The 17,040-nt window shown below is 39.5% G+C and overlaps 1 protein-coding gene across 2 annotated transcripts in view; it reads right to left on the reverse strand.

Moving 5' to 3' along the window:
- The window catches only part of LOC122548917 (1-phosphatidylinositol 4,5-bisphosphate phosphodiesterase gamma-1-like), a 206,325-nt gene that overhangs the window by 63,678 nt on the left and 125,607 nt on the right, over window positions 1-17,040 (reverse strand). For both annotated transcript variants that reach the window (XM_043687892.1, XM_043687891.1), the window contains exons 8-14: window positions 11,979-12,051; window positions 10,776-10,877; window positions 9,556-9,674; window positions 7,809-7,894; window positions 6,375-6,495; window positions 2,989-3,157; window positions 1,582-1,701 (exon numbers count right to left, since the gene is read on the reverse strand). In XM_043687892.1, coding sequence (XP_043543827.1) covers window positions 1,582-1,701; window positions 2,989-3,157; window positions 6,375-6,495; window positions 7,809-7,894; window positions 9,556-9,674; window positions 10,776-10,877; window positions 11,979-12,051 — 790 coding nt within the window. The remainder of the gene's footprint in view (window positions 1-1,581; window positions 1,702-2,988; window positions 3,158-6,374; window positions 6,496-7,808; window positions 7,895-9,555; window positions 9,675-10,775; window positions 10,878-11,978; window positions 12,052-17,040) is intronic.

Raw genomic sequence — 17,040 nt, forward strand, 5'->3', positions numbered from 1 at the left:
ACATTAAGTCTGTAGCATTTCTGTAAACTCTCCTCAAACGATAACGTGAAGAAGCTCAAAGGATGTTTGTACCCAAGTGAAATTTTAAAACAATGAAACTAAAGAAAAAGGCCACTTGACTTCTTCTTCCACCACGTATGTATAAGCTATATCCTCCACAGTAGGGTCATACACAAAAACGCATGGCTTTCCTCCAGTAATTGCAAAAACAAACTCACTTGCACTCATGTTAACTATGAAATTAAGTTAGCAGAAACTCAAGAAAGGGATGCAATCATGTGATCTTGTTTGGGAATCAGGACAGATTCAGATGAAAAGTTGTGTGCCTTTCTACAGCCTCTCATTTTTTGACATTAGCCCGTTTCATCTGTTTGGTCAATGTTGGTCTTTTTCTTGCTCAGCTCCAAATGAGTCATTCTTCCAACTCTCACCCCAAATTTTAAATATGCTCCTAGTCCTCACACAAACAGTTAATAGAAAGAGTTTCTCCTTGTCTACCTTATATAGTACCTCATAATTTTATTTACTTCTATCAAGCCTCCCTCAATCTCTTTTGCTACAAGAACAAACTCAGACTTTCCAATTTAGCTAAAACCTTCACATTTTGGTGAATCTCAATTACACTCCCCTGAGGACCTTCATTCCTTTTCTAAAATGTTGGGATTCGAACTGGATACAATTTTCTAATTGTGGCATCAGAGCTTTTTTAGAGTCACTATAACTTCAGCACATTTTTACTCAATGCCTCCACTTGGGATTTGGAGATGTCGGTGTTGGACTCGGGTGTACAAAGTTAAAAATCACACAACACCAGGTTATAGACCAACAGGTTTATTTAGAAGCACTAGCTTTCAGAGCACTGCTCCTTCATGAGAGAGAGCTGATGAAGAAGCAGCGCTCCGAAAGCTAGTGCTTCCAAATAAACCTGTTGGACTATAACCTGGCGTCGTGTGATTTTTAACTTTGTCCACTTAGGATATCCAAGATCCCAGTCTGTAATATCCTCAAGGCCCTGCAATGTTCAAAGAATGAGTACACATGCACTCCAGATTCCTCTGTTCCGACACAAGGTTTAGAATTATGCCATTCAAACTAAATTACCTCTCCCGAACATTTCTATTGAAATGCATCATCTCACATTACATTGTATTAAATTCCATCTGCTACTTGTTAACCTCTCTATGTCCTGCTGCAGGCAGTTCACATTACCATCGTTGTTTGGCACTATCCAAGTTTTTATCATCAGCAAATTTTGATACTTTACTCTATTCCAAGATCCAAATCATTGTATTATACAAAAGAACTCCTAACTCTATTGCTCCTTATAACTTACAATGGTTTCAAAATTGTTCAACCTCTTACCTTCCTCAAGCTTTCCTACTTACTGCAATCTTTAAACTTGTTAAATCCAAGCTTGGGTTTGTCAAATCACTACTTCTTGATTGACAATTACTGTATGGTAGCTTTGGTTGTTAATCCAATTTTCTCAATTGAAAATTATCAGTATAATTGGAAAGATGAACAGTTGAGCAACACTTGTAGTGGTATTGATGAAGGTGGTTAGGAGGGAACAGTACTTACATGGTCAATGGGATCCTCTAAGTATAGGATTCCATTTTTAATAGAGTTGCTTATGTCATTTTCTGAGTAGCTTGCCGATGAAACCTCTTCATACAGGTTGCCTTCCACCAACTTCTTGTGCTTTAAACCAACAACAGAGCAAGTATTACATAAACATGAATTAATTTTGTGAGACAGCATTGCAGATTGGCAAGCTGAAGAGAGCACGGTGCTTCAGTGACCTCATTGAATCATAATTTTATTTTTTAAAGATTTTAATTAACTTAAGAAATCTGGGAATGCACCTCCCTATGTATTTGAGTTACTAGGACTGGAAAATCCCACATCTCTGGCCAGTAGCACTAAGGTGTTAAGATAGCCTTGGCAGCCCTTAGGTTAGAGGTCAGAAAATTCTACTAATACAGAACTGCTGGGAGAAAGTGAGGACTGCAGATGCTGAAAATCAGAGTCGAAAAATATGTTGCTGTAAAAGCACAGTGGGTCAGGCAGCATCCGATGAGCAGGAGAGTTGACGTTTCGGGCGTAAACCCTTCATCAGCGTCACATTTTTTGCCTCTAATACAGAACTCCTACTGAATCTGCAGAGGTACATAAAACTGAACTTTATTGGGACACATGGACACAATTTGGTATAGGGATCTATTTGAAGAAAGAGTTGCAAAGGGTGGCGCTAGAAAAGCACAACAGGTTAGGCAGCATCAAAGGAGCAGAAAAGTCAATGTTTCAGGCATTTCCCCTTCATCAGGACAACATTCCTGACAAAGGACTTATGCCTGAAATGTCATCTCTCCTGCTTCTCTGATGCTGTCTGACCTGCTGTGCTTTTCTATTGCCACATTTTTCAACTCTAACTTTTCAACCCCTGCAGTCTTCACTTTCTATTTGGAGAAATGCAATTGTACTTAGCGTACTGGCTGGCTTGTAGTAGACATGTAACTGCTACTTCTGATGTATTTGCCTTTGTGCACAGTCTGTAGGGGCATTAAATACACATTGGTTGAAATATGTTATCAGAAATGGAGCAGTTGAAAATGTATGGAGCTGTTAGAGAGCCAGCATCAAAAAGAAACAGCAACGAAACAGTGAAGAACAAAACTTTCATTGAATCTCTAGTAGATATAGGCATAACATGTCCTTAATGGCCAACTGTTGAGGTATTTCCATCTAAACATGATTTATTTTCTCTTCTCTCTTCAAGAATGGGATGTTTTGCTCTGCAGGATTACATATTTCAATATAAGCATCAGCAGAACAATACATATGAAAAGATTGGCAAAGCTATTTAAAGTTTACATACAATGCTTCAGCATCAGCAGCAGGTCAGTTGAACATTCTAGAATTGAAGATAGCAGACACCTTCAATGGATGGGCAATGTTCCTGCCACAGTAAGTTACCACCTCACCTACCTTTATCAGGATTTTTTTCTTCAGTTGATTCGGTGATGGGAGTTCATCTGCACTGATGTCTACGGGTTTGGTCAGCAACATGTCCCCAAAGACCTTCTTGAAATGCGATGCCATGTTTCGTTGCTGGACAACACTGCAATGGTCTTCAATGGAAAGGATAATTGGAAACCTGCAAGGTACACTTGAAATCAGTAATGCATTGTGTAACATTGGGTGTTGTTGCTGTTCCCATATGAGGAGATAATGCAATAGTGATAACATCATTGTCGAAGCAATCCAGAGACCCAAGTGAATGCTCAAATCCCACCATAAGATTTGATAGAATTTAAATTCGATTCATAACTCTGGAATTGAAATGTAGCCTCAGTGATGGTGACCGTGAAAATAATCATCATAAAAACCATCTCATTCATTGATATCGTTCAGGGATGGAAATCTGCCATCCTTACTCACTCTGGTCTACTATTTACTTCAATCACATAGCAATATGGTCAAATCTGAGCAATCCTCTGAAATAGTTGATCAAGTCACTAAATTCAAAGGCATTTAGTGATGGGCAACAAATGTTGGCCTTGTCAGTGATGCTCATATCCTGTGAAAGAATGCATTTTAAAGAATCATTTTAATATGAACTGGATCATCAAAATATTTGCAATGAGTAAGTACTTACTTGTCATAGTTCCAAAGGAACAAAGTGTTCTGCTGCTGCCCTGGCAATCATTTATTCCTCAACCAATGCAACCCTCACCAAATAAGGATGGTCTAGTTATTGATCTCATTTGCTATTTATAAGAGCTTACTGAACACCAATTAACTGTCATATTTATTTCCATAACAACTTTAAGGTGGATTCTTTAAGCACTTGCCTGAAGATATGCGAATGATGATATAAGCATTTTTCTTTTATTTAGTTTATCCTTCGCTTGTGCAGTGATGTAATAAAACGATGTCACCAGTGATTGCACTGTTTAAAGGTTTATCAGATCCTATTTCACTGACAGTGCTGAAGGTATGGTGTGGGGGAGGGGGGTTTGTTAGCAATAGAGAAAAGGGGAAATTAGGCCTCTCTTCTTTGTGCCCTTGACCCTGGCTCATTTAAGTATTTCAAATTTGATCTGATGCAGTTACACAGCTGAGGTTAAGATTAGAACAATGAACAGTCAGGTCAGCTACATAGAAAAAAAACCACAGAAACAGACCATTCAACTCAACCTATCCATGTCAGCCCATTCAAGCCTTCTCCTGTATTTGCTAATCTAAATTTATCATCAAGTACCGTTCTTCCTTGAGCCTGTCTAGTATCACCTAATATTTCGACCATTGATATGGTAGTCAGTTTCCTTGAGAAAAGTTTTTGTCTTCTGAATTTCCTATTGATTTTCTTCAAATATATCTTATATTTTTGGCCTTTGATTATGGTATTCTCCGCAATGGAATACATTTTCTCTGCATCCACTCTATCAAAACCTTTCATAATTTAAAAGGTCATACCTCGACCTTCTCTCCTCAAGAGAAAAGAGACCCTCAGTCTATCACTCTTTTCTTGATATACCAGCCCAGATATTTCTGCAGTCAGCCAGTTAATAGTTAAAAATCCTTCGAAATCTAGAAACGACTGTCCTGAGATAGACAGTGTTTTCAAGAAATGAGAAAAACATAGATAAATTTAATCATTTAAATGACATATTAGTATAATTTCTAATACTAATTACTAATACACTTGGCCTCTGCTCAGACCCCAAAGAGGCGTCTTCTCGGCCTGGTATGGCCTCAACATAGACTTCCAGTCTCGGGGTGATTTCATGGTCTGGTGAAGCCTGGCATGGTCCAGAGTCAAGGCCCAGTGCAGGCTGGAGGTTAGGTATATGGAGTGGGTTGGAAGACCATTCTCCGTTTTTTAACTTATTCCTAAAATCTGCAATGCTAGACTTCTTTACTTCTCTATTTTTCCAAGAAGTAACTGAAGAAGCTGTATCTAGGGACCTTGTACCTAAGATGGCTCTCTAGGCAGCGACTTTTCACAGTGCTCATTTGACAATAAAACTATTTTAAATTCTAATTCTAATTAGTATGGTGAAAATAGAATGGATTTTAAAGCTTTTGAGATAAAACATTCTAAAATGGCTCTGAGACATCGAGTGGTGATCAAAAGCAAGGCAAAGAGGTTGATTTTGAAACAGATAATGGAGGCAATTTGATGCAGATATATGGAGACTGTATTCTAGTTCATAAAGGATACCCCATAGGCAGAAGGAATTGAAAAAAAAAGCAGAGTTGAGAAGTTGCAGGATGCAGAGATATGAAGCAATTTGTACTTGAAGGCAAGGATTAGTGCAGGTTAGTGAATATGGAGCAAGATTTAGAGCTGGATTTTCACCATGGAGGAGGGAAGGTTAGGCCAGGAAATCCCCTAACCCAGCCAACCTATCTCCAATGCAAATGATGTATACATGCTTGTTTGTTGTTTTGGAAGGGCCAGGCTGTGAAGTCCAGCCTGCTGCATCCAGCTGTAGTTCAGATGTGACCACAAAATCAGAAAGTGTCAAGGTCAGCTCATTAGAAGGCTGCCTTGGTTCTCTGAGATTATACTCACTTATATAAAATGCTACTAGGCACTTTATTCTCACTCACCCCTCTCCCCCACACATAGCCCCCATACCACCCTCATGCCTCCCATTGCTCTTTGTTACCCATGTGCCATTTTCATTTCCTCTCACATACCCCTATTTCACCTCCACGTTTCCTATATTTTCAAGCCATGTCTCTGTCCTCTCATATAGCCGTGACATCTGCTGCCTTCTCTTATCCACATCCCATCTCTCTGTCTTCTCTAATCCCCATCTCACCTCCCTGCCCTCTTTGATGCCCATCCCATCTCCCTGCCCTCTCTCATGCCCATCTCATGTCCCTGTCCTCTCTCATGCCCATCCCATCTCCCTGCCCTGTATTATCCCCATCCCATCTCCCTATTGTCTTATATGCCCCTGGTCACTTCCACAGCTACTCATTGAGTACCCTTGAGTTCACTTCCCAGTTTTTATCAGCTGGGCAACTATATGAAGGCAGGAAAAGAAATCATTACAAAAGATTGGATGGGTTTGTAAAAATTGAATTGAAATAGGCCAGTGTCAGAGAGATGAACATAGAGAATATGTTTGAGGATGGAGTGCCTGAGGATGTCACAGAGGCCAAGAAGGCCTTAGAAATAGTTGCAACATGAATGATGGGAAAAGAGAGCAGAAGAGGCTGAAGACAGAGGCCAGGACAGAGCGATTGAGGATGTTTTGTTTCAGAGAAACAAAATGGTCTTTAGAATTAATGATTACCCGAATCATTTAGTTTCACATTTATATAAATTGTCAGCCCAGATCTTTGGAGCTACTTACTCTGAGGTGATGAAGGCATGTTCCTTTATTGTGTACAACACATCCAGGAATTTGATTTTGGAGGTAAGAGTGTGCCCGTGGTAAATAATTGGCAGGTCATCTGGGCCGTCCCAGCAATCCACTGCGAAAAAGAAATAATTAATCAATTACAGCATGGATTTATTCGGATTTTCCCTTAGGTTGGTTGTCTCACCACTTGCCATGAAGCTACTTCAACAACACCTCTGAAAATCGCAATCTCGATGACTGAGAAAGACAAGGGAACCAAGGGCATGGAACTACCATCACCTACAAATTCTCCAAGTCAGACACTATGCTTTGATCAATATTACCATTCTTTCATCATCGTTGGGCCACAACCTGGATATTCGTTCTCCACAGTTCTGCAGGTAGACCTTAAGACCATGAGACTTTATAGCCCATCCAGCCAACTCTGGCATTCAATGAGATCACAGTGTTTCAGATAACCTTCGACTCCACTTTCCAGTCTTTTCTTCTATAGCTCTTGATTCCTTCACTAACTAAAAATCTGTCTATCTCAACCTCATATTTAATGACTCAGTTCTCACTGCATGGACTGCAAAGGTTCAAGAGATGGATTAACGCTATCTTCTCAAGGGCAATAAACATTGATATTACCAGTGATATCGACAGCCCATGAGCAAATAAAAGAAACTGTAGACCAGACATTGCCCCACTAATCAGAGATATGCCATAAACAATTTCTAGATACAAGTTAGTACGGACCAATAAATATATACATGGCTAAGCTTTTACCCCTTTCTCCTACAGTTTTCTTATTTGGGGGAATGCTGGACTATTCATAATTTTACTAAACATCACTGACCTAAGATTTGTTTCGTTCCCAAGGCCATGAACAAATACTTCCTTTTCACAAAGCAAAGACAAAACAAATCACACAGCCACACCATTGACATCATCTAAATCTCCTGAAAGTTAATTCAAACTGTTGGACCTTGACATGAAGGATATGAATTAGCACCACTTCAATCCTCGTTCCTTTCTGCTCCTTTGTTCCCCCCTTACATATTGTGCAAACTCACACCAACTATTGAAACAAATAAGGAAATGACACAAAGGCCAGGTTCAAATGTTTGTCTGTACTATGTTGACTGATTGGGTGGAAACAACATTTGGATTTGCACATCACTTTTTAGCTAAGAAAATCGCAATCTTGATCACTGAGAAGGACAAGGGAACCAAGGGCCAGCAATTCTATGCCTAACCATTCCCTACCTGAATACAGCTGTACCTTCTGATGTGGGTAACAACCCACATTTACCCAGAATGATTCTGGAATTGGAAGCGTAACTGCCCAGGAGAAGCAGCCATACTTTGGAGGAACTGTAACTCAATTGAGTCAGTGCTAGAGGGAGAAGAAACTGAGAGAACTGGGAAAAGGAGAAAGCTTACATTCTATGCAGCGACATCCCATCCTCAGGCATCTGGCATAGGCCTCCAATGATGATTCACTGGAAAACTGGTCACCAGTGAGATACCTGGAAAAGATGAAGAGCATTCCGACCTTTGGTCACGATGACTTGTACAAATAATGGCCCTTAACATTTACACTGAGGGATGGGGGAGAATGCAATAGCAGTCGGGCTTTCCCACAAAGCCCAAGACCATGGGTATCTGGCAAATATAAGGTGGACCTCATTGCTATTTGTTTACTCCATACCTTATCAGGGAGCCAGCCAGGTAGGCTGGTCAGTGCTGAGTGGGAATGTCAGTGGTCCATGAAGGTAACCAAGGGCTGTTGAGTAAAGATCCCAGCAACCAGGAAAGGTTGGGAGTTGGTGAATGTTGTACCAGCAATCAGGATAGGGAGGTACTGAGAAAGGTGGTGGGTTTAGTGAAAGAAATATATGACTGCTTACAAGAGATATTCCTGCTCCTCCCAGCTCACAATCAGCAGACTTTACCCACTTGTTCAAGCTGCCTCCTATCTTTATTTTGCTGCCCAGCTTCTGACTCCAGAAAATCCAACCAGTCAGTGTTAATTAAAACAGACACCACACTGCACTGATTTGAACATTACATTGAGGTGTCTCATAGAAGCACAGAATTCCTACAGTGTAGAAAGAGGTCATTTGGCCCATTGAGTCTGCACTGACCCTCTGAAGAGCAAGAACCGAGAAAAAACATGTCATGTAACCAACTGTCTAACTGGCAGCAGGGGGCGCCCTTTCCTCTAAAATCCTATGCCTCTGGTTGGTGGGAGGTTACAATTCCCTCCAGTGGCTTTTGTTTTAACAAGTTGGAACAATTGGAGTAAAGTGTGATCCCATGAATCATTGCTATCTTAATTCATAGCATTCCACATCAGGGTTAGCCCAGCAGAGGAAGGCAGCGAATGGAGGTACCATCTCTCTCGCAGCTTGGAAAGGGAAATTAAGAGAGAAGTTCGCCTCCAAATTACTCTAACGTAGTGGTGGCAGCTGTTAGCAGACCAACAAGGGAAATCACTGGTCTGCCTTGTTAAATATTTCCAGATAAATAAAAGATGGTGAGGAAGCAAAGATTCATAGGAAAATATACTGGGATTGAACCATATCATGGTAATTAGTTTAAATGTGGAGTCATCTGATATGGATACAGATCCATCTGACTAAACAACTTCAATTGTTGTTCACACAGTGAGTAGTCTCCTGCCTTTAATTCCACACCCTGTGGCTTCTCAGCTTTTACTCTGTGCCATCTGGAGAAGACTGCAAATCAGATGGAGCACCAATCTACTCCCACAATTGATACTTTCAGCAGCTTTCTCAAGTTCAGCCTCAGCAGAAATTCCAGAACCACTCCTTACCCAACCCACCCATTCCCTCTGCCCCATAATCGGATGTGGGTGGAGTTGACAAGATTATTGTCTGAGTATTTCAGAGAACACAGAATGTGGTCAGGAACCTTGTTCCTGCCCACTGGAGCATGAGATTCGTATTAGACTTGATTGCAATTGTAGATCCTGCCAGCACTCATTGTCTATGTTCATACATAGGGAATGATTATTGGTTAAGGTATCAGGAAGTGGCTGTCACATCTGGCATCATAAGCCGATGTGAGTTAGCGCCTTCAGGAGAGGAGGGAAGAAAATTAAGTGGTACATCAAAATTGATTGTGCACGCTAAACAAAATAAAACTGAACAGAGCTTTACTTAACGTGTTGTGTGATGAAGAGATCCAGTAATAGGAAAGAGGATAGTTCATTTCCTCCGAAGTCACACGCTCAAACCTTGAATCCAGAATCATGTTCTCTCTAGAGAACAAATATGCCATGAACTAAAAGACAAATAAAACAGACTCATTTTTACTTGTCATCATTTGTTTATAAATATTTTACAGCATTTTCTATTTTGAAACTACATTGCATTTTATTAAGAGTGGAGTAAGAACCAAGATCTATAGTGCAAGATTCTGTCACAGTTGAAGACAATTCAAAGAAGACAAATTGGAAATAAAACTGGTAATGTTGGAAATGTCTGTAATAAACCTGTAGATTCCACAGGAATGAGAAGACTTAGGGAATTAGGAAATTCTTAAACGTTTGAGTCCTTGAGAAAAAAATCTAGATCAAGACATGAATTGGTAGGAAATGATTTTAACAGAGAAAATAAGGAACAAGAGAATAAAGAACAACATAATTAAAGGAAGAGAAAGAAAGAGGATGCAAATAACAAAGAACAGAGGTGTGTATGTTTGTCCTCTTTTTTTTAAATCTCAGCATGATTGGGCCTTACATCAGAAAATAGGGACTGGAGAGCCATTGCTTTGTATCAACGAGATTTGCCAGCCAGTATGGTTGACCCGAGCTACTTCAGTTGCCAGTTAATTCTAACTTTTCCCTCCTTCCAGCATCCTTTATGTTAGAATATCACTTGAGGAATCATTGTGTTAGAATTCTGCTAACCAGTGTGATTTTGGGCAGGATCTCAAAACCACCACCCAGAGTTGAGACCCTTCTATGAAGTTCCAGTCCTTTGACAAATTACAGGGGCTTTCAGCAATGATTTCAAAGCATTAAACACTTTAATCAAAGTATAAAGGATACAAGTTATTCTTTGGCTTCTTATTTATACATCTTAGTTGTTTCAACTAAGGATGGGACAAACTGGGAGCTTGTCGGCCTCATTTCCTCAGGTAAACAAGCTTTAAATTTTAAATAAACCATGGTTGAAGTTGAGCTATTGACATGTTTATGCATTACTAAGGATGGGCCAGAGGTTTACCATATTATAATGCAACCCTGCCCTGCTGTGGGACTTGAACCCATGATCCCAGAGCATTAGGCTGGGCTTCTGATTGCTGAACAGGTGTTGAAATTAAGAGCTTTTCAATTACAGTTTACTGAGAATGAAAGTAGTAAGGCAAAGGTATATATACCTCATCCAGTTGTAAAACAGGGTCTGATATCTCCCGCAATGGGTCTTTAAAGTAATTAAAGATGCACTCTCGAACTTTGTTGATGTCATTTGCCCAGCTTTCCTAAGGAAGCAAGAGTAACAACATTTAAGGGAATCTGGTTCCAGAGCTACCATTATAACAATTTTCGACAGGAAATTAAACAAACGTAAGCCATGCATAAAACTTGCCATTCATTTCCATTGCATTAATTCTAACAAATTATATCAAGCCTTTTATATCAATGTTCATCCTCCATAATGCCCCATGACAGCAACAAAGTTGACCTGATTCTCAGCAAATGTTGGCCCATGACCTGGGAAGAACAAGTAATGGATAAGGTTCATCAAACTTGCTTTACTGACAGATTCCATACAATCAAAGGGCTCAGTGGTTAGCACTGCTGCCTCACAGTGCCAGGGACACAAGTTTGATTCTATCCACGGGCAACTGTCTGTGTGGAGTTTGCATATTCTCCCAAGTCTGCGTGGGTTTCCTCCCACAATTCAAAGATGCACAGGCCAGGTAAATTGGCTATGCTAAATTGCCCATAGTGTTAGGTGCATTAGTCAGGGGTAAAGGTAGAGTAGGGGAATGGGCGTGGGTGGGTTATTCTCTGGAAGGTCATTGTGGACTTGATGATCTGAAGGGCCTGTTTCCATAGTATAGGGAATCTAATCTAAAAACTCTATGAATAACACTGTGCATCTCATGTACTAATCAAAAATTCTCTGATCTCTGGTGGTTGTGTGCTTTTCGTGAACATTATCGCAGATAAGGTGGAGCACCTTAATGAAAATTCACCTTATGCATCTGTATCTTCAGTCAAATTCCTCAGCTCCACAGGGCCTTCTTCAGTAAGTCTGAGTTTCTAAAGATCCTTGTTGTGCTTCCCTGTCTGTAAAGCACCACTGTCTCTCTGTGTATTGATTGCCCGAAAGTATAGAAAGAATTCTAAACAAAATCATGCCAGACCGTTGTACAAAGTTTGCATAGTGTGAATTCCAACCAACGCTAACTTGTTGTCTCCGTAAAAGAAAGACTTGAAAGAATTGTATATGATGAGTATCTCTCACAACCGTAGAACATCTCAAGCTACTTTACTGCCTATTAAGTACTTCTGAAGTGTAGTCTCTGTGGCAATGTAGGAATGCTTCATCTTGTTTATTGATTCAATCTGCTTACCTTCTGATCGTATTGCAGAAACTTTTGGAAGTCGTACAGTGTAACTTGACACATCTCAGGCCTTTCGACATTCCTGCATGCAACAAAATAATATTTGGAAGCAAAATATTTAATCATGGACCTGATCATTTAATGAGCTTCGGATCTTTGCTTCTATTGATAAATGGTTTTGGTGCAAGTGCAGTGAATGTTGCAGATGCGACCTGGAACTGAATTCCACATTATCATTAAACATTATGCTATGTTAATACATGTACTTTAAATGGATCAATGGAATTGGTGACATAATTGTGATACTTCTGTGTTGCAGTGCAATATCTATACCTCAAAACAATGAGGGAATGATAAACTGAAAGAGTGCAGAAAGAGTGCTATGTTCTTGTATCTTTGTTACCATTAGGCTGGACTATTCCTGTACACTTTGGACTGGCATCCCATATTCAAAAACTTGAGGTCATCCAAAGCACTGATGTTTGTATACTAAGTTACACCAAATCTTGTACATCCACCACCCATGTTCTCTCTGACCTGCATTTTTCCAATGTAAGCAGGACTTTGATCTTAAAATGTTTATTATTGTTTTCAAATCCCTCACACCTCCCCATCTTTGCAATCTGTTCTGGCCTTATAACCAAGATACACAGACTGTTCTAATTCTGGTTCCTTGTGCATCATCAATTTTGTGTAATGTTTCATTACTGCCCATTCCTTCAGTTGATAAGTTCACAGTTTCAGAATTTCCTGCCTAAAATTGCTTTGTCTCTTACTTTCTTTCTCCTTTAATTGGCTCCTTAAGAAACCTACTTCCTTACCTGTCCTGATAGCTCATGTTGTTTGATAAAACATATATGAAGCATATCGGCAGATCCTGATGCAATAGATGCACTATATAAATACATGTGGTCATTGTCAGCCTTTCTGGTAGCTTGGTAAAGTCATCCAATTAATTCCCCTCTTTCCCCATGTACTTGCAAGTGTTTTCATTCAACCATTATTTCAATTCTTTTTAACTGTTATAATGCTTCCACCATCCATTGCATTTCAGATTAAATCACTGGCTGCAAAAAAAAAAGTTTCCTTATGATGCCTCTGGTGCTTTTGCCTCAGGTTACTCACCCTTCTGCCACTGGAAATGTTTTCCATTTTTTAAATTCTATTTACTCTTCAACACCCTCTCCAAAACCTTGACACCTTTCCTAAAATGTGAAACCAAAATTAAGCGCACTGCTCCACCTGAAGCCTATCCAGTGTCTACAAAGATTTAACGTCATCATGTTCTATAATGTTATATAAACATTCTGAAGAAGGGTTACTCGGACCTGAAACATTAACTCTGCTTTCTCTCCACAGATGTTGCCAGACCTGCTGAGTTTTTCCAGCATTTTCTTTCTGTTTCTATAAAGGGTTATCATTATATCCTCACTTTTGTATTGTATGCCTCTGCCAACAAAGCCAAGAGAATCTGATGCACTTTATTTGCTTTTATAGCATCTGTCTCAACTTGTCCTGCCACTTTCAAAGATTTATGCACATGCACACCAGGTCATTCTGTTCCTGCATCCCTTTAAAATTGCACAATTTATTTTATGTCACCTCTCCTTATTCTTCCCAGCAAATGTGTCACTTTACACTTTAGTTACTATGTTCCTGCCCACTTCTTCAGTCTGTCTGTGTTCCCCTGCTGTCTGTTATCAATGTTGCAAAACCTAAAATTCCAACAATGAGAAAGGAAGTAAGTGAAAAGCCACTTCAGATATGGGAAGGAAAATTCCTGCATTTATACAGCTCCTTTCATGCTCGGAGGCATCGTGAAGTCTCTAACAGTCGGTGAAGAGTAATGTCTGTTGTGATGTAGGAAGTATAGCAACAGCACTAAGGTGATGACCAGATAATCCATTTTAATTACACTGACAGAAAAATATTGCCTGAAATACCAGGGATAACCTGCAAAACAGTGCTGTAGAGTGGTTTGCATCAATCTGAGAGGAGAAATGGGCTGCTTTTTTATATATTGTTCACGTGAAGGCCACCAATTATTGCCAATCCCTAATTGCCCTTGAGAAGGTGGCATTGACCACTTAATGACTCATTGAAAAGATAACCTCTCCATGATTGCTATATACTCTCAGCCTGAAATGCTAACATAGATCTTGTGCTTATACTTCTCGGATAGGACTTCAAACCCACAATCTTCAGACTGAGGGAAGGCTGGCAATGTTTTGGGTCTTTTGGTTTTCAAACAACTGAACAGTTAGAGAATTCATCTCTTAACTCTGTTCCTCTGGCAAAATTAATTTAATGTCTTATGACTAAAGTTGTATAACAGCTAGCATTATCGCCATCGGAATTTGTATTTTAAAATAGAAGCAGAGGGAGTTTGGTCAGTTCGGTGAAGGTTTCGTTGTAAAAAGCACTCATAATGTCATTCTAAAAAAGCATGTCACTATAATCACGGTAGGAACTCTGCAATGTTGGTAAGGTGGTGAGTTTATGACAGGTAGAGTAAATGAAAATAATGTTATTAGTGTTGTTTTGGCTTCAGACAGAAGAGACAACTATTATCAGTGTTCTGTTCAGAAGAAGCCAGAGAATAGTTCTGCCCAGGATAAGAAGTAACGTAGGCAGAAGTGTCTGCTAGGCTGTGGAGTTTCAAAACTGGGAGAGCATGTATAAAAGTCTTCAAGTTGTTATAAATAATAAAAAGTTTAGGCCCTCAAGCTTAGAAACACATTATATAATTGCCCCACAGTCAATGGAAAAGAAATCATAGAATCCCCACAGTGTGGAAGCAGGCCATTTAGTACATTGAATCCACACTGACCCTCCAAAGAGCATCTCATCTACAACCAGCCTCCTGCCCTATCCCTGTTACCCTGCATTCCCCATGGCTAATCCACCTCGACTGTACATCCCTGGACAATTTAGCATTGCAAATTCACCTAACCTGCACAACTTTGGACTGTGGGAAGAAACCAGGGCACCTGGATGAAACCCATGCAGACACAGGGAGAATGAGCAAACTCCACACAGAAAGTTGCCTGAACGTGGAATGAAACTTGGGTCCCTGGTGCTGTGAGGCAGCAGTGCTAACCACCGAGCCTCTGTGCTGCCCCAACGAAGAGGTCAGTTAAGTCAAAACTTAAGAATTGGGATAGGAGTACAATTTTTTTGCTTTTGAGTCTGTCTAATGGACAGTTTGTTAGTTAGTTTATTATAAACAGACCTTGGATAAGGTTGTCTAGTCATTATGGTTCCAGTTGCAATACCCCAAATTGCTAAGCTCCTGTGTTAGGAAGGATGGATTGGCTTCTTTATTCAGATGCTGCTTTGATTGGTCACAACAAAGTTAATTTTAAAAAAAATCTCTTCGTCCTTCTCCCAGACCAAATGATTCTATATCTTAAAAGGAATCAATTTGATCAGGCTTTCTTGAGTTAAAAAAGATTGAATTTATTAGCTACTAATTACAAGAAGAAATGGGAATGTAATATACATACACAAAGATTAGAAACTAGAAGTGAGTCCAAAAAAAGATACAAGTTAAAAGGGTCATCCTTTGAATCTTTCATGAAAAGCAGATAGTTAAACATTGCAGCTGTTAGGTGACTATTAGGAATAGCATTGACATTGATAGTTGAACAATTGATTTTAAAATTCATGGTTTTGCAGATTAATTGAAATTCTTTTGACCTCGTTCCTTTCAATAGTGGCTAGTTGGCAGCACTAGGAGTGAGAGAGAATATTTTTTTCTCTTCCCTTAATGGATGTTCCAAGCTGTGACCTTCACAGCACACTAGTCCCCAAACTAGGAAAAAAGGCAACTAACACAACAGTGATTTTGGATATCTCTAAAGGGTAAACACAAATATATTTACAGGAGAGAGCATCCTGCTGAGAGAGGCTGATAAACAGCCTCTTATTATTTTTTTTTCCCTTTCGCTCATTCTGCTTGAAGATTCCCTGACTATGTCCAGATGCGACATTCCATATGTCCACTAAAGGACTCTGTAGACCATCATGAATGATCATCCACAATCTCTTTGCTTTTGGTTGAACCTGTCCTCTTTTAAAGAAAAACATATGCTAGAAATAATAGTTGAATGAGTCCATAGGTGATCCAGGGCTATGATCTACAATTACGACACTGTGTTTACCTGGTTTTCTTGCATGCATCCCAAGCTGCTATCAGAGTGATCAGAGTGGGGAACACTCACATCACTACATCGGGGTTGCTGAGTGCATCTATAGCACCTGTACTCCTAGGTGCACTGAAATGAATTAATTCAGTTGTCATGATCCTAGTTGATGGTAATACTGGACAAGTCAGATCCCAGAGTGAAATCTGGCTTGATAGACCATAAGTTTTACTTTACAATTTGGTTACCATGTTGTTAAGTCACTGAACATGTTCTCAAGAGGCTGCCACTGTATTTTTCACAAAAGAACATGGAAGTTTCTTAGATATATGAGGAAAAGTCACGAACAATATTTACCATGTAAGAGTTATTTGAAACAGTCTTATTGCAAATTTCAGAGATAAAGGTTAAATCATTTCACCTTCAACCTGACAAATACCTAAATCTCAGTGAAGGGTCACCTTGTTTCCCCATTAAGGTTCAGAAACGTGGAAGAAGAGTAATATCAGACTAAAAACATTAATTCTGTTTCTCTCGCCATGGATGCTGCCAGACCTGTTGAGCTTTACCAGTATTCTTTATTATTATTACACATTGAAGTTCCCTGCTCAGTGGGCAGAGCTGTGTTTGGTTTTGTTTTTGGAAAATTTCTGCACTCAGTTGATGCTACTTCTTTAGTTAATGTTTCTTCCTGAGACTGTTCAACAAACTACTGACACAACTCATTTATTTCTTAATAAATTCTTTAAACTCATTTTCCATTACCTTCTATTTCTGTAACAGACACACACACACAATAGTTTAGACATTGCTAAACTGCTCAATTGATGTTACAGACATTTTTTCCTGAATGACTAGCCTCTCTCTGCAAGAAATCTGCATACCTTCTGGATAGTTCTGTTTTTAAAATAAATTATTTTTGTCTG

This window comes from Chiloscyllium plagiosum, chromosome 4 (genome assembly GCF_004010195.1).
Source record: "Chiloscyllium plagiosum isolate BGI_BamShark_2017 chromosome 4, ASM401019v2, whole genome shotgun sequence".
In the NCBI taxonomy this organism is placed as follows: Eukaryota; Metazoa; Chordata; class Chondrichthyes; order Orectolobiformes; family Hemiscylliidae; genus Chiloscyllium; species Chiloscyllium plagiosum.